Genomic DNA, 27,398 nt, shown 5'->3' with positions numbered 1-27,398 from the left:
TATGTTTATTTTTGAACTTTTTAGTTATTCTCTTGATAACCTTCTTTGTCAACTGCAGACTATATTTCAGCCATTGCTGACAGAACATATGACAATTTTATTCTCTCTCTCTGCAGGACCCATTTGCCAATTTAACGAATGTTGCCAAATTTAACTGTTCAATCCAGCCTTTTCAAAAATCTTGTTAGTTCAGGAACATTTTGTCTATCAGCCTGAGAGTGGTGCCAAAAGTAAATGAACGGCAATTAAGAAAAACACGATTTGCTTTCAACACACACATTTTACAGTTTTTGAGATTATTTTTTAACAAGTGTAATGTACTAATAATTGCTGTAATGAACATGATTTAACTGTTCTTATTGCATTTATCAAAACATTATAAAATAGGTCGGACTCCAAAATCTACGTTTGCAGACTATGCAACATTGCCACCTGGTGGCAACCGTTGCGACGTTTGATTTTACTTCCATTCTTTTTAGAATTGGTCAAAATGTTTTTTTAATTTACATGGTATTAATTTATTATATGCCTCTGTTATATAACCATCGTGTGTAGTTGTGGAAGTGAAATTTAGCAAGAAAGTACTATTTGTTTTTTAATAAAAAAATATATATCTTTACTTGGTTGACGGTCTGTACAGAAAAGTGCAAACATTTCGGTGCTGCCACTAGATGGCAGCATGGTTTAAAAAATTGACTTCATGTTTTAAAATGACTTCAGTTTCTAGAAGTTTCAGCAATATTTGAAATGCTTTGGTCAGTCTGACTTTGCATAAAGTGAAGCATCACTTTAGCATGGCACTAAATTGCTCTTTCCTCATCCCCAACTAACTTCCCACCTCTTATTTACAGTAACTAGGGCTTTTAAATTAGACATGACCCTTATCTTCCTTCAGCTGACTGCGTCAATGATGCTTGTTTCAGATAATCCGAAGAGAGAGACACTTACGGGATATTTTGCAAATATATACTTAAACCTTTACATAACTGCTTGTCATTTAAAAGAGATACAAGACACATTCTCACATGATGTATTCAGTTAGTCAATTATGTATTCCTGTTAGAAGATATTTGGTTGTTGAATCAGCTTCCTCTTTTCCAAGCATGCTTGTACCCATTACACAAAACGAAAGGCCACCTGTACTCTTCTCAAAACGTAACATTTAAAATATGTTTTATATGCCTCAAATCCAACGAGTGAGTAACTGCAATTTGTTACTATAACAGTATCAGTTTTGAGAACCAGATGATTAAATACTCATGAGTTAAACAATCATTTAGAGGTACAGGGCCAAAAAACAGCTTTACTAAAAGATCGAGAAGTCCAACTTTATCTCCCTATGATCAGATTAAAAAAGGCCAGTAGGGGTTGAGGCGAAATGTGAAATTCTATAATATGTAAACATGTTGGCCATAGTTATGCAGCTAGTTGCCAGCAACTTACAGTGGATATATATTTATCTAATTTATTAGCAACCGTTTGATCAAATATAAGTGAATGGTAAACATGAAAAGTCTTTATCGTTTCAGAAAAAAAAAACTATAAAATAACAGCCTCATGCAAAGCATTCTAGTTTTTTCTTCCCAGAATGCGTTGCATGAGGAATGCTTTGATAATGTATTGGACTATATGTCCTGTCTCATGACACCAGAAATGTTTGAGAGCTTTGTGTTCTTGTTTATCTATTGATAACCAATCATGTGAGCTTGATTTACCCAAGTAATGACGTAGTTAGTTGCTTAAATACTACTGCATTTTAGATGTTAAGTGGTTTTGTGTTTATACAATGAACGTCAACGAGGGCCAATGTTGTGTGGTTGCCAACATTCTTTAGACTTTATTCTTTTGTGTTCTGCAGAAGAAAGAAAGTCATGCATGTTTGAAATGACATGGGGTGAATAAATGATGAAAGAATTTTACATTTTGTGTGAACTATCCCTTTAAAGAGTAGAAGGTTCATTAGCTGTCTATAGTATGTAACATAATAAATCATATCCCACTGACAGCAGCAGTCGCAAACATAATAAAAAATTCTTCTGTGCATTAAACGTATACGCGTGAATCACGTAAACAGGCAATTATAGCAACAGCTGTTTGATGTCGAAAAAATGAAATGTTATCCTGCGCGGTTGCATTCTGGACTGTGGAGATAATTTCATCAAAAGGGTTCCTCCCTTGGTTATATCCACCTACTTACTAAGTCTAACAAGAAGCATTTCTAATCTTAGTTCCTACAGATGAGAATCAAAGCATGTGGACTCATGTGTTCGTATGTTGCTCTGCTCAATGCAATATGTATATAGAACACGTTGCCGAACTGTGCTGTACTGATTTGTCTGTTTGAATGAGGTTTTACATTATTCTAATATTGTTTCAGTGGTTCAACAGTGGTACCATGTTGAGGATGGTTAAATGTTCAGTGTGTCATTTTTTGGAGGGTCTATTGACAGAAATGCAATATAATATACATAACTTTGTCTTCAGAGGTGTATAAAGACCTTACATCACGAAGCATTATGTTTTTATTACCTTACATGGAATTCGCCATGTTGTTTCTATACAGTAGCCCTAAATGGACAAACTGCTTTACAGAGCATGTTTTGTGAAAACAGTGTCTCCTTCGGCAAAGATGTAAAAACATGAATAAAAACTTTCCTGTAGCTCAGTGGTAAGAGCATTGTGCAAGGTTGTGGGTTCGATACCAGGGGATTGCAGATATGTATAAATGTATAGGATAATGGAATGTAAGTCGCTTTGGATAAAAGCTAAATGTAAATGTGAATACATCTTAGTTCTGTGTCAGCCGCAGTAGTGCTTCGAAAAGGGAGGGTGAAGTGAGCTGTTGGTTGAAATTCACAACCTCATCTAGATGCCGTAAAATTTCATCCACTGTGTCCTTTAAACAATGTAGAGAAATGTAAATGTTGCAACTGTGTGCCTTTTAATTTATCAGTTTTATTAGATTTTTTACTCTATGCATTTATGAAATTAAGCTGTTCAGCGTGGCCTCATCAGATAGGAAAGTGGTCATCTCCCACATTTTATTTCCCAATGGGAAGGGGTCAGGAGCAGGTCTATAATGCAGCCATTCTTCTCGCTCAGCTGTTACTTACACAGAATTCCATGTATATTATCCCATGGTTTTTTCTCTCTTTACCAGAACCAAGCCAAGACAGCGGAAGTCTCTATGCATGTTACCGGAGCTGATTCATCACACCGAGCGTCATGCGTTGGAACTTGGAAGGATCTTCTTTCCAAATTTCCATATGACAGCAAGTTTTAGTCAGTATGTCAGGCATGAACATTCTGTAAATTGCACTTGTTGTCAGTTCGCAGTGAGAAATATGATTGTTTATGGTGACTGTATTTTTTTAGTAATTGACAGAATTTACACTTACATTTTAAAAGAAAACAGCACCTTAGAGATTGTAATCTTAATGTTAAACTGATGAAAGAAGCTTCCGATATTAAACGCATTCATTGCTCCTGTACAGCTCAATTGGTTTGATAGTGTTAACGTAATAGTTAATCCAAAAACGACAATTATGTCATCATTTACTCTCACTCTTGTCATTTCAAACCTGTGTGATTTTCTTTCTTCCACAGACCACAAAAGAAGATATATTGAAGGATGTTGTTAACTGGGCACCCATTGACTTACATTGGTTTTATGTCCATATAACAGAATGGAATGGGTGCCAGCGTTGTTCGGTTACAAGCTTTCTTCATAATATCTTCTTTTGTGTTCTGTAGAGGAAAGAAAGTCATAGAGGTTTGAAGTAAATGATGAATTATATTTTTGGGTGAACTATCACTTTAAGATCACTCTATGATGTCATAGTTGACGCAAATTCATGTTCATCTCCTGTTCTATGCCTAGATATGTTCTGGCTCATATGAGTGAGAAGTCTTGTCATTAACACACGACGCTTCAGTACCTGTTCTACATGTGTCAATTACTGTAACCCTCAGAAAAGAGAACGGAAATGGTAACAGTCGCTTTCAATCATCCAAACCAATGAGTGTGGGAATATGTCTCAATGATTAAAGAGAGATGGCACATGTTCAAGACTGAGTTTCGCAATAGTCTTCAGTGAATATTGGATGAATAAATGGGTGGAAACGCAAGCCTGATGAATATCCCACAGAGCTCTTTGTATTGCACAATGCTTAGGTGCACTTAAAGGCAAACTGAGCAGAGAAGCAAGTTATGTGAAAGCCATTTATACACGTTTTTGTGTAAAAAAAGAGGTAACATTAAGAGGGCTGTATAATACAGTGTTGGGTAAGTTACTCTGAAGAGTTATCCCTTACTTTACTTTTTCCAGCATAAAGTAATACATTTATAGTAACTAGTTACACCCAAAACTGAATACTGTTAATGACACAATAGCTGACCAAAACACTATACCTACACACAAACACAGGAAAGCCAGGTCATTCCTTTGCTTATTTTTAGTTGCTCTGGGATTTAAAATCAAGGTTTAAAATCCCCATCAGAACACAGCCTTTTCACAGTCGTTTGAGAAGATCTGAACAAAAACATCAAAGACACTAGGTTGGGCCAAATTCTCTGAGGTAACATCTTTTCTGTAGCACAGGTAAGCTTCTAATGTAATGGTGCTTCAATGGAAGTGTTTTAAACTGCACAGTAAAAAAGAAAGTTTTATATCTTAGTTCATGTTCATTTCAGCATTTACTAAAACATTTTTAAAATCAAACGCTGTCTGTTAAAATTTGTTATTGCACCATGAACTGACATGAATAACTGTGCTAACAACAAGCATTAATAAGTGCTGAAAATCTAAATTGTTCATTGTTAGCTAATGCATTTACAAATGTTAACAATAGCACCTCATAGTAAAGTGTTATCATTTTTTCTACATATTTTTGAAATAGCTACTGTATATATTAAATGTCTATGTAATCTATATATAAATGGTATTTTAAAGTATTTTTCTGGCACCACCAGCTGCCGGAATATTACCCTTTATAAAGGATTTTTAACACAGTGTAGGCTGTGCAAACAAGGAACATGCATAAATTCAATACTTTTATTTTATAATACATTTTTGTGAGCTTACAGACCACTTTAAATATTTTATAGTGCATTATTAAAAAATTATGATTAACACAGAAAGATGTGGGGCCAAAGATGAAGAGAAAGCACATTATGTCCTGACCTACAATAATGTGTTTCTCTCCACACAAACAAGTGGTACTGCCATGATCCTGCCCCAAGACTAGACAAAGCTGACAAGACTTGGCAGAACCATGACATCGGATTTCTGGTTACCAGAATGCTCTGCATGAGGCTATTAGTTTAGCGTTTTTGTCCTTGTTAATGTTTAATATGAATTTATCTTTGAACAAACTGTTGCCAGTAAATTTGATAAATAAATATAAAAAAATATATAAAAGAAAATGCATAACTACAGCAAAAACGTTTACAGTGCATGTATTGACAACTTTCTCCTGCATGTTCAAATCAGGACCCTCTGGACTGGCTGTTGCGCAACAACAGCATGATGGGGTCTCGCTTCCAAAGAACAGTCGAGAAGATTTATACATGATGTAATGGAAACAAAAACTTTTTCTTGCTGCACAAATGACATGAAATTGACATAAACACGGCTTATTAAAATTCTTTGTGTGTGTGTCTAAATATGAATAATAATAATACAAGTTATAATCTATAATCTTATCAAAATAATATGAGTAATAATAAAATACTGGAAGATATTATGCTTATATTAAAATTCAGTTAAGCTTTTTAACTATAAAGTGTTTCGCAACATGTAAATAAAACCAGAAGAAAAAAATTAACCCCCAGCTGTGTTCATACAAACACAGCAAAGCTAGGTTTCGATTTCCTCTAAGCGCTCCTGGTTCCCAGATCCACTGCTCACATTTTAGTTGACCAAAAAAGGAATGTTGACACTCTTCCAGTTTTTTACGAAGCTTGCAAAACACAGCTGAATTTAATCTTTGCAGCACACACTTCCAATGCACTGTGAAAAGCTTTGAGCCATGTTTACGAAGTTAGCTTCACGGTAAACATTTAAAGAGTCCAAAGGTACTACGGACCAGCTAAATAAGCAAGTTATTTTGCAATAAGCAGGCTGGTTTGTTCCTGTTGAGAACTTCTTTTATTCCAAAATGGTCTTATTTAAGGTTTTATTTTCAGGAAGCCAGCGTCTCTTTAAAACATGCTGCTTTTACTTTTCGTGCAGTGTTTATTAATGGCAGGCAAACTATCGCTTCTTTCCCCTTTTCTGAATCATGTGGTCGAGCAAAGGGGATTTTTGGGGCACTCAGAAAGGGGTGGGGGGATGAGATCATCTCTCCTTACTGGACAATGAGGGCCAGTCCATCTTTTTCCAAGTCCTGGGTATATTATGAATACTGTACTAGACATTACTTATTTGACTCCACACAACTGAAAAATCTTTGAGATTGATTTCTCTGGTTGAGTCAGGTCTCTTGTTGGAAAGAAAAATATATATAACAAATATTGCATATTTAAAATATTGAACATTAAATATTATTTTTGGATATTATTATAAAAAGAAAGCTAATTATTATTTTTATTTTTTAATGTATGGAAACATTATACACAGCTTTATTTGGTGTATATGTTGCTTTGCTTAGTAGCAAATATTTATTTATTTGGTGTAAATCAATGTAACAGGAATATATTGGAAATTCCCCATTTTATCTGCATTTCTGTCTGACCACACCACAGTTATATAGGACAACATTTCTCAAAACAGGTCACAACAACTTACTCATCAAGATGTGTTAAAGCATGAATTGAGTGAGCACAAAGCTTTGCATCCTGACTCATAGAAGAAAGCGATGCAGTTTGTCTTTAAAAAAAGAAAGTTATTCTGGAATTTTTGTTAAGCAGGAATGCCATGAGATAAAAACGAAGAAAAAAGTGTAACATTCCCATCAAAACTTCCCCAAGTAGTCAAAGAAAGAGAATTCATCAATGTACCTTTTTGTAGATTTTATGTCTACACTCTTGAAAATGAAATTTTACTCTTGAAATTTTCATCAATGCCATTAAAAAAACATGTTTGGTTCCCAATAGAACCTTATAGTCAAAGGTTCTTAAAAGCACCGTTTCCTTTTTACGTTTTATAAACAGTTCAGTGGCATAAACATAAACAAACGTTATGTGGCCTAAACTTAACTTCCAAAGAATCAATAACTGATTAGTTTGTATTTAATTGAACACAATTAATACAGTAATATATTAATAGAAATTAATACTGATATACATTAAATCCCAAATAAATTGTTATACCAGCCACTAGCCAGAGAGTCGGCGATAACCAATCACAGTCAGGAAGTCAACTTTGGGCCAGGCACGGGCATCCGATGAGACCGTCTAGTCTAAAGAACGTTTTCCCGCTATACATTTGTGTTCAGTTGAAATATTCTCCTTACATTAACATCTCATACACTCAGTCCATCAAAGGACAAGCTCAGAGACCTCAATATTGTAATTGTTTCTCATGGACAGTCAGAGAGCATGATTATCAGGTACTTGCCTCAACATGTCAGATAGATGTCATAGTTGCATTAGCATGCACATGTTCCGACACAAACCCCCTAAACATCTGCTTTGATCGTGAATCAACAGCTTCTGTTATGATTCTTACGACCTGGCATGGCATATGCAATCAAAATACAGGTACTATCTCTGCAAGGATTGTGTTTCAGCTGCATGTAAAAACATTCCAAGCTTGAATACTGCCAAATGTAAATTGTAAATTTAGGATCGTTTTAAATAAGTAAAATAAATATATATTTTTTTGGTTTATTGGTAGAATATTTTACTGCACAGCGAATCATTCTGCTTATTTAGAATGAATTATTTTTGCCTAATTTCACATTTACAACACACATGTAACCAAAGAATGAGTCTGCTTTTTTCTGCATTTCTGTGGAATTACTCTTTCTGACTCTCACCTCCAGCACTGCCAGACAGGATTTGGGAAATTCCGCTGCTGGGAAATGCCGAAGGCGGATCTGGAATTCCTCTCCTCTATAAAGGAGGGAGTCTCACTCACAGCTTTCACTTTAAGCTCCACACAAACCACTTTCACTACCGGGGACAATTCGACCTGAACTTTGCTAATCTATAACTTCACTTGGAATCTAAACACTATGGCACATTTACTCAAAGCTCTCATTCTTCTGCAGCTCACTGTAGTTTGCATTCAGCTAAGTGGAGGTAAGTCATCAATAAATCATTTTATTGTGTTTTGAGCCGTCATTGGCTGGTGTTTCCTTAAAATAATGACAAATGTCACTGTTTTATGTACTGTTTATTTATCTCTCTTTTCCTCCGTCTTCAGTGTTCGCTCAAACAGTACCTGACAGGTGCTGGTGTTTGAATACTTTGAAGACACGTGTGCCAAAAGACGACATCGAGGAGTTCTTCATTTACCAAAAAAGAGAACGATGCAACAACACAGAGATCATGTAAGTATAAACTGTTTTAAAGCAACAACATAAACAAACGTTCCTGCGCTTGCACACATCAGTGGCCCAAGCTTAACTTCCGGTACGCATCTGCTTATTTCTGATAAAAAGTTAATCACATAGCAAGTTAAAAGTATGCCTAGGCAGTGTTATGGGTTAACAATTTCTTGGCTAAACTTAAATGCGAAAGTTACACGGCCCATTTAACAAATTGTTTATTTAATACAATTATTGTACAATAACATATTAATAAAAATGAAATACAATATAAATACTTATATTATTAGACACTAGCAAGAGCCAAAAAAACTGAAGTTAATTTCAGCCACTCGAGTGAGTCGGATGAAATTAAGCAAACATGTTCCTTATTCATGTTCTCTGTATATATGCCTTTATCATATTTTAAGTATCAGTTTGATTGTGAGAAGTTACAATAATGCATTTTTCAATGTTTACAGATTATCACTCAAACCAGTAAATACCGTGACTGAAAAACAACAGCGCTGTCTGAGTCCAGAAACCAAACAAGGCAGAGCCCTGCATATTTGCTGGAACCGGTACGGAAATGTCAATATTCTTCTTACCATGATCGTGTATTCAAGAGTTTGATGTTGGTAAACACAATTACGTGGTTCAAATATTTTATAGGCTATGCCTTAAATGTTTGCAGATTTGTAATATGAAAGTGAAATTTGTTACACTTTTTAAATTCTATGTGCTTTTTTGACAATTTGCAGGAAGAACATAAACGGCACCAGGAGTGTCGTTAAGATCTCCGAGTGTTTTTTAAAGCCATGATGGATAGGACAGAGGGGGAGATTCGGAAACTCCAAAAAGCATGTGCCTGCAATTCATTCCTGTCACATGACCCGCTGCAGTCCAATCAGAATCCTGGTGTCAAACCGTTGGCCTCATGCAGATGATGGGAAATCACGGGAAAGCTGGATACACCAGGAACAATGCCAGGAACTGTCAAACACAGATGTTTTCAAGAAAGCCTTTAAGATTCACTGTGTTAATGAAGAACTGCTGAATGTGTTAAGATTCTAGAGAATATATTTAAATGACCTTATTTAAATTCTTTTCAAGTACTTAACTTATTTTAGAACTGTCCATGTGTAGAATTGTCACTTTAAGGAAGTCTTTGTTTGATTTGATCATGTTTTTATATAAAAATGACCAAACTACCACATGAAGTAAATTTTAAATGAACTAACATTATTTAGTTTTATACTGTTTTGTACTGTTTTCATTTTGTAATACATTTTATATTCTAAAAGAACTTTGTCCAAGTTATTTGTGTGTTCGTTCTGATTCAAGAATATGTTTATGATAAAATATTCTGGTGATACTGCCACAAATGTCCTTAAATTATTTTACAAGATATTTGTACAGACTTTCTAAAATTGACTTGGCACCACCTACTGGTTATCTTTAGGCCTATACACAGAAAATAGTCGTTGGAAAATTGCCTCTATCATCTGCTTTCCCCACTTATAAATCCTTTTAGGCAAATCTTCTGAGCAATCATTTAAAGTACAAATAGAAAATGAATACAATTTAAATACAATATTACATATTAATGGCGAATTTAGCCTATCATTATTCATCCTGTTAGAGCTGAAATATGTCTAACAGGGGAAAAAGGCTTTTAAAATGCATGTTTTTCACCAAATACTCTATTAAACATCTATTCGCGAGTGCAAAATATACACCTAAAGAAAAAGCTAATTGCATTTTCTAAAGATGTTGTTGTTATTTCCCCACGGTTACGCCACATTATAATTGATTTCGTAGACTGTTATACTGTCACAAAAAGCAGAATATATAGCACGGACCACATATAAAGGACATAAAGTTGACCAAAGGGCATGTGTTTTAAGAGAGCCTGTGTGTTCCATACTCTCCTCTCTCCGGGGAAATCAAAGCTTTTCTCTGGCTTTAACTAAGAAGAAGTGGAGGGAGGAATGGATCCTCAATAAATTTCCGCACTGTCAGTCCGACAGACGCTTTGTCTTTTTTATAACTTTCTCCCTCTCCCGAGAGACACTGCAACATCAAGTTTTGGGCCTGAAGTCACTCAAGGCTCAAGTAGAGATTCCTCAAATTCAAGATGTTTATTGTTCAGACAACAAGAATCAAATTATGCTGTCGTTTTCCCTTTCGTATGTGTGGGTGAATCCGATAAATGTTGAGATCATGTTTTTCCTCAAACTAAAATAAATATAAAAGGTTATGTTTTGTACAAGAAATTTGGAGCTTATTTTAAAACCATTAATATTCTAAATAGTGACTTTCTCTTTGTTATCAAAGGTTGCATGAATGTAAAAATGTATTTTTTAAATAAATGTATTATGTCTGAATTACAGGAATTATAATGAGATTTTTGGCATTAGAGTAATGAGAAATGGGTGCCACAATATGATCACGACAATGATTTCACATTGCAAATAATCCCAAAACAGGCTTTGAATTTATTAAGCAAAATAATCTCTTTAGATTTTGAGGTGAAATATGAATCAGACATCTTTTTGACAGGTTTCCTGAGATTCACCCGGACGCATGTGGAGAAATTATTTCCGCGGTAAAGCGTGTCACAAAATATCAAAGATATCCTGCATGATCTCGGCACTCAACATGAAACTAGAACAATGAGATTTATTTTTAAACTACTGTCTCTTCAATACAATCTCAAAGTATACTGAAACTACCACGTAGGGAGCGTTAAAGTTCAAGCTTATACACCACGGTGTCATTTTTGGGTTTGCTTTTCTGTCCGTGTAGAGAAGGATCTCCTTGTAGCCTTTTCAAAATGTACAGAAATTGCTGCAAATTGCTGCAAAGAACTCGATTCAATTCTTCAATGGGGTAATCTGTAATTCCTACAATGGCAGTATGACACAAAATCGATTTCCAAAAAGTAATATCACTCCTGAACATGCCACTGGGGACAGCTTTCACATTTTTATGAAGACTAACCAGATTCCTGAAATTCAATGGTGCTATATTAAAAGTCACGGGAGTTTGTAATGTGCCAGATGCTTTAATATCGAATGATTTACAGTACAATGCAGGGACAATCGACATAGAGCATTCTGGGTAAGTGCCAACCATGTCCTATGCTTAAATGACTTGACCAGCCCTAGGGTTTAATCTTCAACCTTCATGCCAGGCCGGTTTTTAACCTCAACACCATCAAAACAATACAAGCAAATGCAGTCTCATCTCATGAGAATTTTACAAAGTGGCTATTGTGTATATTTGGTTACAAAGCGAATCATTTAAAAATGTATGATTATTAGATAAAAGAACCACACTGTCACAAAAGCAGATCGTACATTTTGTAAGAATTTGTCACTTCGTAAATTACGAATTGCCATAAGATTGCTTTGGCAAATGTAACAAACCAAAATATAATCCATTATATAGCTTGTAATTTATTATTTCATATTAATTTGAAAGGGAAATCCTCAGACCATCATAGCTGATGAAACATGAAAAAGTTATATTTACTACAGTTTATATTTCTGCTCTCATGGCTAGCCAAACATTTTTTCTATTTACCAGGATTAGGGCTGTTAAACGATTAATCGCATCCAGAATAAAAGTTTGTTTTACATAATATATGTCTATGCCCTGTGCATACTAATTTTGTATTTATAAACTGAAAAACATACTAACATATGTATATATATATATATATATATATATATATATATATATATATACACAGGCCAGGGGCCTCATGTATCAACCTTGCGTTCGCACAAAAACTTTGCGTACGCCAGCTTTCACGCTCACTGTCTGATGTACTAATGGTGAAATTAACGCGAGAATGTGCGTTCCTCCAAGCCAATTTCATGTCTGGCATACGTACATATACAGCTTTGTCCGTACGCAATGCCCCATCACCTGTATTGCCTGTTGGACGGGCAGACTAACATGAATTAAAACAGTTCAACCATTTGTTTACAAGTGCAGATATTTTTGACAGATTATATTTTATTTATAATGATGGTATACAACTGGCTGTTGATGTAAATGTCAAGAACAAAGAAACTGCTGTAAAACGCCCACTTGTGCAATATGCATTTGTCGCAGATAAAACGTGCTTTCATGCACTCCACAGATCCCCGGAGGGGTAATGGATGGTCAGGCTTTAAATAATGCTGGACTTCAATTAAAACAGCTGATGACAAGGGTACAAAGAAAAGCTGTGCAGAAAACCCAACTACATCAATCAAACGGCTGGATCTCACATAGTCGACCTCAAACTCGTCTCTACGATTTATGTCACATTGAAAGACTTCGTTTTTTTTATTGTTTCAGCCATGCTCTTGGTTTCAAGCAGTATGTGATGTCATGTCTTGCCAATGTCACTCTCTTGGATGCTACAAAATGAACAGATGTGCAAGTGAGGGTGAATTCAGAAGTCAAGTGGGATTAAGGAGAACAGCCATTACACAAAAGTCAGATGCACATTGCACAACTCTGGTGTTTCTTTTGAAAAGATTTGAACAAAAATGTGTTTAATCTCACAGATTTTGTTTCGCATATGAAACATTTTCAGTAATGTGGATTATTGAAACATCTACTCACATTTAGTGGCGACAGCTTGCCTGAACACGCAGGGAACAAACTGAAATTGTCTGGTAATTATTTCTGGTCACTGACTTGCCTACTTTTCTCCACATGCACACTGTGGCCCTGAAGCATCATGGACGTCAAGAAAGGCAAGAAAAAACACAAATCTATTGTGCTCACAAACCACATAATCTCTGTGTCTCCATGTTTATGTTGTTGTGCCAGTAGGGGTATTTAGCCTTTTATGTTATGCATGGAAAATCTACCGCTTACATGATGACATAATGGCCTGTAAAATGATATTACAAGTGATGGTTCAGAATGAGGAATGGGAACACCTAATAAATATATATATTTTTATAAATAAATAAATAAACAAATAACAACAATAACAATAATATAAATACAAATAATGATTTTAAAAATGAACAAATAAATAATAATTACAATAAATAAACATATAATAATTACAATAACAAAATCTAATAAATGCTAATAATAATAATACGTCTTCCATTTATTCTGTTCTCTTTTCCTCTAGCCTCAACTCTATTCTTACTTAAAGAGGATTGTTAAATGCTCTATCATTTCAAAGTTGTTTTCAGTAAGAGCATCTGCTAAATAAAACAATGTTAATGCTTAGGTCAAACAATTAGGTTGCTGGTTGGATTTCAGCAAGAAGTGAGCCTTGAGTTATTACCACTGCCCCCTTGAGAAAGCCACTTCACCTCAGGTTGATCTGGAGGGGCTGCCACTATAGTTAGTGTACTATAAATTGCTTTGGATAAAAGTGTCAGCAAAATGGCTACTTACTACTTCTCTCTTCGTCAGAGGTCCTTAACCTGATCATGACCCCATGTGGGGTCAGGAAATATGCATAAAGCTTATTCATCTTATTTTTTGCTTATGCACAGTTTTATAACCATGTTATAGACCAATATAAATATAAGGACTTGTTGTATGGATTTGTGAATGTAACAAACGGATCATGAGTAAAAAAGAGCTTGTAATGGCAGACATTCGCCTAGGGAGGGCAGCAAAGGCACCTTCAAGATCCCCTATTCCTGCATCAACATGCTGAACAAATCTGCTCTTACCCCAGTGTGCCCACTGTAAAGGATTGGCAGGTCTACTGAACTGATTCCATTAACCTTTTAATCTGGTTTTCTCTGGAAAAATAACACAGGTGACCACCCCACTGCATCACCACAAACGGGTTGAGTCAGGGGGTCAGAGGTAGCAAGTGGAAGGACCGGCCTCCCATTTGTCCCCATCTAAGAAGTGTCATTCTGAATCAGACTCTTAGTTATTCACAAGCCCACTCAGTGCTTTAAGCGCTTCACCCTGAAACTGTTGTGGTGGGACCCTGAAACTGATATCCTTGCACCGGACAGGCGACAAATTGTGAGAAGGTTTCTGAGCGTGGCGGTTATAATGGGGCAGAGAGGCCTCTGATAGCTTTTCAACACGTGAGTGTACATTTCAAGCATGATTTGTGTCAGAGCGGGACTCTGTCTCAAATGTGCTGTTATTATGAGAGACATTGTGAAACCTATTTGGTACGTTGCGAAAACATTTGGTAACCGGCCTGTCCACAAAGGTATGGAACTACTCTTTGTAAGTCGCTTTGGATAAAAGCGTCCGCTAAATGACTAAATGTAAATGTAAACTAGAAGGATCTAAAGATTAATGTTCTGAAAATGTCCACTAGAAACAGTTATGTAGCAAATGTCAAATATATGAATCGCTATGGCGTCTAGAACTTAAAGCGGCCATATCACACAGAGCTTCCGCATATCTCATGTTAATCTTGGGTACTTACAGAATAGTATCGCACCCTTCTAATATCCGTAGAGTCTTTAGTTTGATCACATTTATAAAAGACAGATAAAGATTATTTACGAAAACATGCTACGCGTGTCGGGGGGGGAGGAGCCGGAACTAAAGCACATGCGCACACATGGCTTTATTGCAAAACCATTTAGAGGCAAATGTTGCATCAACAACTGTTGATAATTTATAATGTTTTATTATTAATTATAATCATTATATAAAACAGCAAAAGAGAGATCTATTTTACTTGTTAGTTTTGCTGTTACACAATTTATAAATATAACATTTGTGTTTTTAGTCTATAGATTGCCGAAATTAAACATACAAGAGGCTGTACAACAGTATAGATAATCTTTGGTTGCACTCAGACATCATTCTTTGGGGAACTCAAATAATCATCTGCATTACATAAACCAGTAAACAAACTCTTGTCCAACTCAACTTGGAACTTTGCTTTGATTCCGGTACGAGTTTCGGCTTTTTAAATCTCTGTTCACGTCATCGGCACTTTGACATCCTTTGTTGGGACTTTTGACACCTTTTGTCAGGCACAAAAATACACCAAAGACGACCAGAATGTTGTTGTATGTGTGTGTTTTCAACATGCAACCTTCAGAGAACAACCCTCATCTTTCTCCCAAGCAAACATAACAAAGAATACTAAAAAATGAAGACTCTAAAGATTTAAAAGAGAGAGAGAGGGAAAAACCGAAGCAAGCACAACAAAAGAAACAGAAAAGCAACAGCTACATGACAAACCGAGCTGTGTCAAAATGTCAAACTGTGAGATACTCCCACAAGTGTCGAACAGACAACCCTTAAATGACTCCAAGGTGTTTTACACCCCGAAACATTTTTTCATCACCCTAATTAAAAGCCTAGATATGGCAGATCAAGAGGAATTAAAGGAAAGAAAAAGAGATGTGGAGTTGGAAGAAACCTCTCCCTAGACCAAGAGAAAAGCAGAACATCACGGCAGGGGACGGCGTAGTAAGAGTGAGAGATGATAGAGAGACGAGTTTAAAAGCGAGCGAGCGGAGGTCCTAAAGCCGTGTTCAACAGATGGAAAGCTCCTAATGAGTAAAGAAGCAACAGAGTAGATGACATAAGAGAGGGGTCAAATAAAATAAGTATGTATCTACATAACCCAAAGCGCTGGATGGGAAATGTACTTCCACTGCGAGAGAAGGAAATCGACTTTTCTGAAGGAGAACCGAAGTAAGGGGTGTGCTGAGAGACTGCTAAATAGGTTTGGAGTAGAAATGTCAAGGAACAATCTGAGAGGAACTCAGTACTGTAAAGTCACATTGTAGCATTCGACCTTATCAGCACTTGTAAAGAGTTCCTATCATAAGAAAGCCCGTTTTCATTTGATCTTTTCAAATAAAAGTTGCAGATGCACTTTGGAAACATACTGTAAGTTCTCGAACTTAAAACAACCTCCCTTGGAGAACATATCTGAAAACATTTATATACACGGTGGAGTTTGATATTCATGATAGAAACTCCCAAGACTTTACCAGGACTTTTAAGTTTTTAATATCCAATACTTTCCTATGCCTGAAAATAAAATTTGTGAAATTTCCAATCTAATGTAGGTTTAGAAAAGAGGTTTTTAATGAAGCGACAGCTATATTAGATTAGACAGCGACCCTGTGATTTGCAAATAAAGTGCTGTTTCTTATTTAACATGTAAAGAAGGCATTGGCATGAGGTCTTAAAGCAGTCATCCTCAATTGGCAGTTGCGGGCCGGATCCGGACCTTAGCCCCATTTCATCCGGACGCGAGACATAGCCTAATAAACCATTTATAACAATTGACTCTTCTGGTTGTTTATTTATGTGATTGATCTTTTGCTGCTATATCCTCCTTATATCTTTATCTAGTGCCAAGTTATGTAGTTAACCCTGTCTGCTCCACGTGCGCTACTTCTCTACTGCCAAAGATGCGCCGCATGAAGAGCAGCAGACACGTGCTTTTCTTATCAACATAGTGCAGGCACACAGAGAAGGTAAATAGGAGGATATTTTTTCCCCATTTATGGCAGCTACATTACTATTTTCTAAGTGTTCTTTGCTTTATCATTTTGAAACCATAAAATAACAAATGTTAACAATGGCATTTTCTCTTCTCTTACCAAAAAAACTGGCTAAATCTGTCAGCTGTATGCCTGTAACGATGAAGTTACATAAAAAAGGTAGATTAGGAATTTGAAATAACAGCAGCGTTACTAATCTTGAATCTTAAGGTCTTTTCAGTAGTTTGCATCTCTGAATCTTACAATTTAAATGTTTTACTGTAAACCGTTGGCTTTGTGATGTTTATGGCCTTCTTGCATCTCACCAAACAGTCAGTCACCTCAGTTTCTGTTAAGCGCACACCTGCCGATTTTCTGAAAGTTTGGTCTTCTTCGGTCAGATTGGCTGACGTTCTGCATGGTCTCTGTAATTTGATTGGCTGGAATTCTGTAAAAATTCTGTTCATTATATACCCACCTTCATGTCATTGTTAACCTGTATGACTTTCTTTCTCCTACAAAACACAAAAGAAGATATTTTGAAGAATGCAGGTAACCAAACCAAATTGACCCCATTGACATACATTTTATGGGTACATTTCTCAAAATATCATCTTTCGTGGCCCACAGAATAGAGAGTCATGTGCAGATTTTGAATGGCATGAGGGTGAATAAATAATGGCAGCATTTTATTTTTGGGTCAAATATCCAACATGATCTCACCGGAATTTGAACTATTTAATGGCTTTTTCGTAAGAATTTGTACATTGTGAATCGTACAAAACGTACGATTACTAGTTAAATAGGAATACTGAAGCCCCACCTCTAACCCCACCACAACCCCTGGCGCGAAAGCAAATCGTCAAATGTACGAATGACATCGTACAAATTCATACACATTAGCTAATATTAACAACCCCTTCTAAATGTTTTATAGTCCTTTTCATTGTTGTCAGTGAAGCCAAACAAAGACATTCAATTATCCTTCTTATGAGTACAATAAATTCTGAAGGATATTCTTCATCTCAGGTTGACACAAATCACCTCTAACTTCAAAGAATGGCTGAACGTTACTTTTAAACAACAGCAGGACGTCAGACCCCTAAAGCATATTCTAGCCATGCCACTGACCCCAAAAGGCTCTGCAAACATAGCCGTACCTCAGGGTTCCTTCAGTTTAATAGAAAGATCAAAACGTAAAGCATAGTTATGCAATAAATGCATAGTATGACGTTCCATGAAGCACTAGCTTTCACCTCACCGCTGAGTCTGCAGACCTCCGTCATGTAGGGTTCAAGCTGTCAGGGTCTGATATGAGCTCCGAGGTGACTTTTATACATTCGCTGCTGTGATCTGCATCGGGGTGCCTGAGGTAAAAGACAGAGGACTAAGTCAAAGTGAGGTGAATGTTAAATGAAGTGTGATATGCCCACCGCCATGCACTAGCCCGTGAGAAATGTCAGAACAGCTGGTTGGTTGGGCACAGTATAATTCAACTTTGGCTACGATTTACTACGGTCACCGTGGTAATATCATTAAGTGTTGATGTAATTAAAGACATAATTAAGTGATACCTTCCCATTTTAATACAGAGTTTAGGTTACCTCACAATCTTGAATCTTATGAGAAGCTGAATGAAGCTGATGATGTCATTAAAAATGTCGATTCATTTGGTGGAAGTCATAGACACACATCTTAAAATGTCAATTGTTTTAAATAGTTTCAAATGTGCCATTGTTTTAAAATGGCTCCGCAGTGTCTGGACACTACCTGGATGCTCAAATTAGACTTTTATTTAGTATTTTACTTATTTATTTCCTTGGTTATTAAAGTTTTTTTAGTTTTGAATACAATTTTGATTTACGAAAATTTTTCTGTTTTATTCATAAAATAGCCTTAACTTTTCTTTAGATTTATACCTTATACTATACAATTTACAAATATTTTAAGTTTTCTGAATTACTATTTATAGTGCTTTTTTCTGAATACTATTTATAGGTATGTTTTTATATAAAAATATTTTTGTTTAATTCTGTGAACTGCTAACAATAGTTTGGAGTTCATGTCCGGCATCTTTTAGCACTGGGGCCGCGCCATCCATCAATTTCAAACGATTAGTCAACATAAGCCATGATGACATGTTTGTAAGGGCTGTGCTATACAAAGACATTATAGTTTTTATACTGTACTGTTCTCCAAACAGTGGCAGAAAACCTGCTAAGAGTCGTCTATTGAGAATGTGTGTAATGAGTCCGTTCATATTCTGAGGAAAAAACATTTGGGTGCCAGAAAAAGTCATTTGAAAGAGTCCCATTAAGCGCAGAACGCTGGCATTTGTTCAGAATGTCCTTACTTACAGGTTGATCACCGTTCAATGACCACAATCTCAATATTGATCTGCCATCCAATGAGGCAAGACCGAAGGCTTGAATGTCGTGGGCTCCGAGGCGGAAAACTGTCGGCATCTGCTGAACGACCGGGTCGAAGCGAGTGTGAAGTACTTGATTACAGTATCTGGCACTTCTTTTTACAAGAGTCTAGGTTAGAAAAAGCTGAACAACACAAATGGCATAAGCCACGTACTCGTACCCCACGCAAACACATGTTCGATTATATTATTTTATTTGCAACACAACTGACAGAACAGCCTCTTCATAAAATAATAGGGTGTAGCTTATTTATGGCCTTTTCGAGGTCATTCTTGTGCAGTGTGGGACTGGCTCCAGTTATTTACTCTTGTGAGTTACCGAGATCACATTATGGCCTTGAACCGCTTTGGCTGAACTCTGCTGCGACATTCAACCTATGACACCATAAAAAAGCCTGCTATACTGCACAGGCACACACACAAAAAAAGGCATAATTAAGTGAGAAAAAGTGAAGAAGGTGTTCATGTATCTCAATTGTTAACAGCACTGGCAACCCCAAGATTTAGGTTTGATCATTCCCAAGTAAAGAAAGTAAAAGTTAGTTAAAACCTAATGACCAACAACACACTTGCATTTTAGGACACTACCCTATATGTAAATTGCTATACAAGTGCAAGGACTGTAGCGGCTTAAAGGGCTTTGTTGGCTCGTCCAGTGATAGTTTGCATGATATAGCAAACAAAACAGCCCATTTTGTCTTTATAATGAAAAAGAATGTTAACAATAAGGCCCCAAAATTGTGCGCTACGATGAAAATAGTTTGGGTTTGACCACCAAGCCACATACCGGCTGCCATCGACTTTGTTCAACCAAGCACCAATTGATCAGAGAGAGAGTCTCTCGTGTTTGTGCTAACCGGTGTGTAGAGGACAGCAAACAGGCATTAAATGCTAATTGTGTTCCTTGGAAGGAACTTGAGGGATGTGTACAGACTAGAGGCCTATTAGTGCAATTGATGTGAGCAAACAGGCCCAGTTCTTCCTCTTTTTCCAGACACATGCCTGAGATTATCCTCTTGGTCTAATTCCACTGCAGAAGTTGGTTCAACACCTGTAGATTGGCTACTAATGGCTTGCACCAAGGATGGTAGTTATGATAAATATAAATATGATAAAAAGTAGTTTTAAAGGTCAAGGGTGTAGTTTTTTGGAGGACCATAGACAGAAATGCAATTATAACTACGGCTTCAGAGGTGTATAAAGACCTAACATAATGAAGCTTTAAGTTTTTATCACCTTAGAATGAGCTTTTCCTATCTACATTCACGGCAGGTCCCCTTGCATGGATTTCGTCATGTTGTTTCTAGAGTGGCCCTCAATGGACAAACTGCTCTACATAGCACATTTCGTAAATACGTTATCTCCTTCAGCAAAGAAGTGAAAACATGACAAGATTTTAGTTCAGTGTCAGCCACAACAGTGCTTCGAAAGGGAGGGGTGGAGTTAGCAGTTGGTTGCAATTCACAACCTCACAGCTAGATGCCGCCAAAATCTCGACATTGCTCCTTTAAATGTGAGGAAAGCACGAAAATTTTGCTTGTTTTCACAAGATAAAAGTAAAATGTTTTGTGGTGATTTTCAATATTATTTGAGCTAAAAACATATCTATGCTGGAAAATGTATCTCCAAGCCTGTCTCCAAGCCTGTAGTTAAGCTCACCCACCTACCTACATACACAGCAGATCAGGGACTCAAAATAGATTCCCACGTTTAAATGAAACCCCCCTGTATCCATGCGACTGTGAAATTAGCTGTAAATACCCTATACAGAGGCAATAAAACAGAAAAGGTTACTGAAGAGAATCGAGTGACTCCTATAAGGATTCAGGAGTCTTCAAACAAATTAGTTTCTGAAGGTGTCACAAATGAGATGGGTAATGCATTCTTGACATGATCTGTCATGGGTGTCTGACACTACATGTGTCTGGGTAATATGATAAAGGAGCCTTGTATGATAAAACACCCAGAGTTCATTTAAAGTGATGCGTGTGGGTTTGAGGGTAAGAGAGAGAGAATAAAAGCTGGGAAAATTATTACTGACCAATAGCAACAGATTTATTACAAAAAGGAAATGAAAAGAGAATTCTTAAATAGAAAACATGAAGTATAGAATATCCCAAACTACCCTTTTCCATCAAAACAGCGTTTAATTTTTGCTTTGAGTTTAGCATAAACATAGTCCTTGGAATAGGAATGAACAGTTCCGAATTCCACCCAAATTACGGAGACTCATCTATAATTCACAACATTAGTGGGAGAAATGTGAACAGCGCTGCATTTTGTTGTCTGAGCACGGTAGCGCGGGCATCGTCTTATTTATAAACGTCAAACGCGCGCCTGTGTGTGTGCGTGTTCTACGTTCCACTGTGCTCTTTTAAGAGAGGAAGTGTATCTGATTCATGAAAGATTCATCCCTGCTTTGAGAAGATTTAGCACTTTTCTGTTTCACTCGACCGTACTTTGCATTGTTTATACATTGTAGCTTTGTTCTGGGGTATGAAAAGTGGGGCTGCCTTGGCATTTTGCAAAAGGCACATTATAATACTTCAATCTCTTGAAAGAAACCTCTTTCTTTCGCTTGCTTTCTGTCTTTCTTTAGTTCAAAGGAGAGCTAATACAACCTCAGAAGGTTATTCTATGCCATCTGGCTGAACAAAAAAGTGCAATTTGCTAAAACCAAAAAGCAGAACCAATCAATGATGGACAGAATTGGAATTTTGTTATTTGGCCCAGAACTGGGTAAAGCCCAAACTTTCAATGATTGCTCATTAAAAGGGTTACTGCCAGAAATCAATAACCGAGTAACTGAAATGTAATACAAATATTCAACATGCAATATATCGCAGGAAGTAAATAAACACCAGACTGAATAAAACCATATTGGCTTTGTGCAATAACAAACACACAAGCAAAATGTTACTAGTTTCTCAGAAAAAACTAACTATACAGATAACCATAACATTAACTATACTGGCCTTGACACCAAAGAAAAATAATATTGCTTATTCTATAAGTGTGCTTGAAGAATTTTCACATTTAAAGTAACAAGACCGTTAAATGAGAAAAATGGCTATAAATGTTTTATTGTTCATCAGCTGGAAAAAAAAAATTTTTTTTCTTTTAAGGTTATTTTAAATAGTTGTGTTGTGGGCGATGTTTTTCATTAGGGGGCGGTGTGGCTCAGCCACATGACGTCTCTTTCTCTCGCCTCTGAGCTTTCAGATGCACAAGTTTGTTTTGCAAAGGGTTTAAGGCGGGAACTGCTTGAAACTGTAGTGACAGGTTTGAGAGGTTGAAGATGCAATTCAAATCCGAATATTGGAAAACGTGTAAATATGTGCAATGCATTCCTATCTGCCAATGTATTTTGTAAATGACAGTTAACACATTTGTGACAATTTTTCTGCAACTTCAAAATCAGAAGACAGATTTTTGAGTTTTGTCCACGAGTGCAAATCTCAACATTCAACTTCAGTTTTTTATATGACAAGTTTTCACATTGGGGCTGTGAGTGTACATTTTAGTGTACAGGTACAAGTACTTACTTTACAAGTTCACAAATTAAAATCTACATGCACTGAAGTTTTGCGACTGATTCCCCTTCATAATTTGTTAACGTAAATAAATATGTGGATGGGCTGCTACAGCGCCTCTTATTAACGACTTCAAAGGCGACTTTCTAAATATTTAGATTTTTTGCACCCTCAGATTCAAGAGTTTTAAACGGTTGAATCACTGCCAGGTACTGCCATATCCTTACATACCACACATCAATAGAATGCTTAACTATTCCTCTTTAAGATTATGTAAAAATCTCAATGTCGAAAAATTGACATATACGGTTTTGTTGTCCAGGGTCACATATGTGTTTGGTCATTTTTAGCTAACAGTCAGAGACTCATTCATTGGAGGATTCTCGTATACACGGGGGTGACACATTGGTGTGTCGCACAGAACATCAGACACATGGCTGTATGGAACTACAGATGTAGTCTTTAACTAAATTCCACTATTAAAAGACAATATCTTAGGAACGAATATTTAGAAATCGTACTTAAAATACCTTACATTAGTAAAAAATAAGTTGTACTAGTGGTCTCAGGTTTTTGTACCCCACCAGGACATGTTATAATTTAAGCCAAAAGCGTGCCTTGTTGCGATGTTTAACAATTTATAACTTGTAAGTCACTGGTTCTAAGGTTACGTTAATAGAAGCAGATGCAATTTACATGGCCGATGTGTTTAAAACCTGCAAGATCATGTTCAATTAGGCTGTAATTGGTAAGTGACTCTCTTCAGGTCAACCCCATTTAATGCTTAATGCTTTAAATAATGCAATAATTGCATTAGGATTTCAGCTTCACGCACAAACCATATTGCAACAATTACTTGGTACAATGCATACCCACTATCTCCACTTTGACACTATTAAGTGCACCCAACGAAATCACATCAATGAATTTATTGAAAAACCAATGATGGCTGAAAAACATTATTGTAATAGAGTTATAACGTCACTAGCCATATCAAAACAAAATGAGATGAGACTCGTAAAGGTTTTGTACCTGATCTCAGCATTTGTCAAACAGGCTGTAACAAGGGCTTGTACAACAAACAGAGGTCAGTTGCATAGAAAAAAAACTATGAAACTATTATCGTGCTGTATACAAATATTATCGGAAATCAATAAAATTTGTATTAAACGTGATTCTGAAAGTATTCTTGTGTAGTTGGTACATGGAAAACTACAGTTCCCGATTGCTTTTTTCTCTCCTAAATGATATTTCCACAATGGGCATATGACTTAATATTGAGTTTTAACGTTTCAAAATTTTCTCCTCAGATCAGTCCTACACTCCGCGTCCCGCCTGTACAAATCATTATCAAAAGCTTTCATTAGAAACCTGTCCTTTCTTAGTGACATTCGAGGTGGGAGAATTCCAGTGTCGAGAGAATCTTGCGAATATAATTTCACACTTCTCTGTAAGGTTACAATCAATGGGACACATTGCAATGCAGAGTGGTCTGAATTTGAAGCAGGGGTGGCAGGCGTAAAACAGCACACGAATGGAACTATTATGTCAAACGTATTGATTCAAGCCGGTCTCCGAACAAGAACATTTCTGAGATTTCGCAGACAAAAAAACAACATTCGAAGAAGAGGTCCTGTTGTTTACAACATAAAATAGATACATTATCTCCCCAAAAAGGCTTTTGATAAATTTTGTTTGTTCTTTGAACACCAATGTGGAAGTTACGGGTAATAGTTTTGAAACAGCGGTGTATTGTTAATTCACCTTAAAAGTGACCTTTATGCTCGGCTATGCTTTTAGAACTACTGACTTTGGGTTGCCTTTTATTTCTGCATCCATACTCGAACACTCCTAGAAGAAAACAAAGCTGACCTACAGTATGATATTTGCATTAGTGGCTGTAATGCTGATCCATTGGACAGTTAAGTAGGCACAATGAGGATAAACTATTTAACAGTCAGTGCCCACTCATAAAATACTTACAACAAGGGCTTGTGTGATAACAGATGGGAAATAATAGCTCATAATATGAAATGGCAGCGATATTCTAAAAGGTATGATGGCACTTCATCAACACTTCATGATTGGTATCTGCTTCCACAGAGAGCTTTTCGAAAGCTTAAAACACTGAAAAACTTTAATTCTGAGAGCATTACATATTTACATTTTCATTTAGTAGACGCTTTTATCCAAAACGACTTACAGAGAGTTCAGGGAGCAATAAAGCGATACGTCATACAGGAGCAATAATACAATAGGTGCTAATATCAAGTAACTAGTTTCAACAAAAGCCAGAACAATACCTGTTGAGAGAAAGGGTTATTACTATGATTTTGTTTCTTCAAATTTGTCTGTCTAGTATTCAAAGAAGAGATGGGATTTAAGTAGTTTTTTGAAGGTTGTGGAAGATGTGGTTGACCGGACCGAATTAGGAAGAATGTTCCACCAGGAAGGAGTTGTGAAGGAGAATGAGCGGGGAAACGATTTACTGCCCTTATGAGAAGACAATACAAGACGACGCTCGTTTGATGAACGCAGGGTTCTTGATGGGGTGTAGGAGGGTTTGAAAGTATGCCGGTGCAGATCCAGTTATAGTTCTGCAGGCGAGCATTAGTGACTTGAATCTGATACGGGCTTCAACCGGTAGCCAGTGGAGAGAGATGAAAAGGGGTGTCACTATTGGAAAACAAGAGGTGCTGCTGCATTCTGAATCATCTGGAGTGGTCTGATAGCCTTAGCAGGAAGACCAGCAAGGAGAGCATTGCAGTAATCCAATTTTGAGATTACAAGGGCCTGGACACGGAGTTGTGCTGCATGCTCAGTGAGATAGGGTCTAACCTATGGGTTTTTTCACCGGCTGGTCCCTTAAAATGAAGTGTCAAGACAAAAAGGAGGTATGTCAAATCTTTTACTTCCGCATTCACAAATAAGTAGGATATCCAGTACCTCAGAGATGATGTATTTTTGTAGGCTAGTCCAGTAGTAAGCGCTGCACTGGTTCCCTCGACCGAAAGCCTATGCATTCTTCCCATAGACGTTTGCAAAAAATAAGCTCTGTGATTAACAGCGGTTTATGATGTTTACACGTTTTGTCTATCAAGATAATCTTCACAAATCAACACCACATTTGTTATTTTCGAAACCGAGATACAATCTGCAGCCGTAAAAAGCTAACACGATGCTAAAAACAGACTAAACTTAAGGTTGCTTGATATCGATGGATGAGTTTACGTATGCCTTTTGTACATTGTGAAAGTTGATTTAATTATTGTTAATTTTATTTAGTAATGTGATTTGCTTCAGATAAATGTAATTTTACTCCGTGTAGCAGTGTTACTATATAGGCTACACACTCAAGATGATGAATGTATTTATTTGTAATTATATTTCATTGTGTAATCTTCGTAAGAATATATAAATATATATATATTATAATTATACTGTAGTGAGGTAGGCGGGACGAGAGCAGGGATGTACGCGCACCAGACTCGTATCACTTGAGGAGATTGGGGAGCATAGAACACAAGTGACCGGACCGTCACAGAAAGAGGACCGGGCACGGACATTTGTTATGGTTTGTGTGTGTTGCCAGCAGTCGTCCGTGAGGGGGCGGACGGCTTTGTTTATTTACGTTTGATTTTTATGAATTAAAAGTTATTTTATGTTCGCCGATTCCTGTCTTCTTCCCTCCCTTTAATGGAACTTTGTTACATATACATATATATTTATTTCTTCCCTATTGTATTGATTTTGCTTGTCTGTGATTACCTTTGGATATTGTGAAGTACTTTGGTCAACCATGGTTGTATTTTAAATGTGCTATATAAATAAAATGACCTGGGTCATAGATGTTTCTCTTGCAACGCTTGCATCATCTAAAATGATGCCACAAAACCTCACCGCTTCAATGTTTGGATGTGAGCAGGTCTATGTAGCATTGTATGACTAATCCTAAAAATGTGGAGTGTATAAGAGACACAGATGTGCAGCCCCACTGACTCACTGCGTGTCTGTTCTCGGGGCCCACACAGAACGGGTAGCTGCAACCCTCCCACATTTGGAGAGAAAAACTAGAAAATGACAAGTGTCCGGTGTAGATGGCTTCTTTAGCGTGTTTTTGGCAAAGTGGACAAGTATTTTTTGTTATGCTTCATAGGCAAGATCTATCTTTGGTACTTAGCGCATGTGTAGATCTAATGTTCTTTATTATATCACCCACATTTTATTGTAAGAATCTTTTGTGTTAAGTTTAGAGTATGAAATCCTTTTAATAATCCGCTATGAGCAACATGGCCTAGACATGTTATGGAACATAAATATGGCGGCGGTGATGAACAATGACTGTAATTGAAAAACATTTCAAAGAATGTTACATAGGGGGCTTATAAACTAATTCGTTTTATCTTTTGGTGAATATGGTGCATCTGTATTTCCCCTCAGAACATTTGCTTCCTTCTTTTGTGATGCTTTTTCCTGCTGCATAAAAAGCGTTCTGAATCACCGACT

At 36.7% G+C, this 27,398-nt stretch overlaps 1 protein-coding gene across 1 annotated transcript; it reads left to right on the top strand.

Moving 5' to 3' along the window:
• Positions 1 to 4,514: 4,514 nt before the first annotated feature.
• Positions 4,515 to 10,008, top strand: cxcl18b (chemokine (C-X-C motif) ligand 18b). Its single transcript, XM_079463481.1, has 5 exons — positions 4,515 to 4,601; positions 7,987 to 8,245; positions 8,370 to 8,496; positions 8,955 to 9,053; positions 9,234 to 10,008. The coding sequence occupies exons 2-5, from the start codon at positions 8,179 to 8,181 to the stop codon at positions 9,292 to 9,294; spliced, it is 354 nt and encodes a 117-aa protein (XP_079319607.1). The 5' UTR covers positions 4,515 to 4,601; positions 7,987 to 8,178; the 3' UTR covers positions 9,295 to 10,008.
• Positions 10,009 to 27,398: the final 17,390 nt, after the last annotated feature.

This window comes from Barbatula barbatula (assembly GCF_947034865.1).
Source record: "Barbatula barbatula genome assembly, chromosome: 8".
Taxonomy (NCBI): Eukaryota; Metazoa; Chordata; class Actinopteri; order Cypriniformes; family Nemacheilidae; genus Barbatula; species Barbatula barbatula.
The sequence above is the reverse complement of the archived record's forward strand: the minus strand, read 5'-3'. Positions and strand labels throughout refer to the sequence as shown.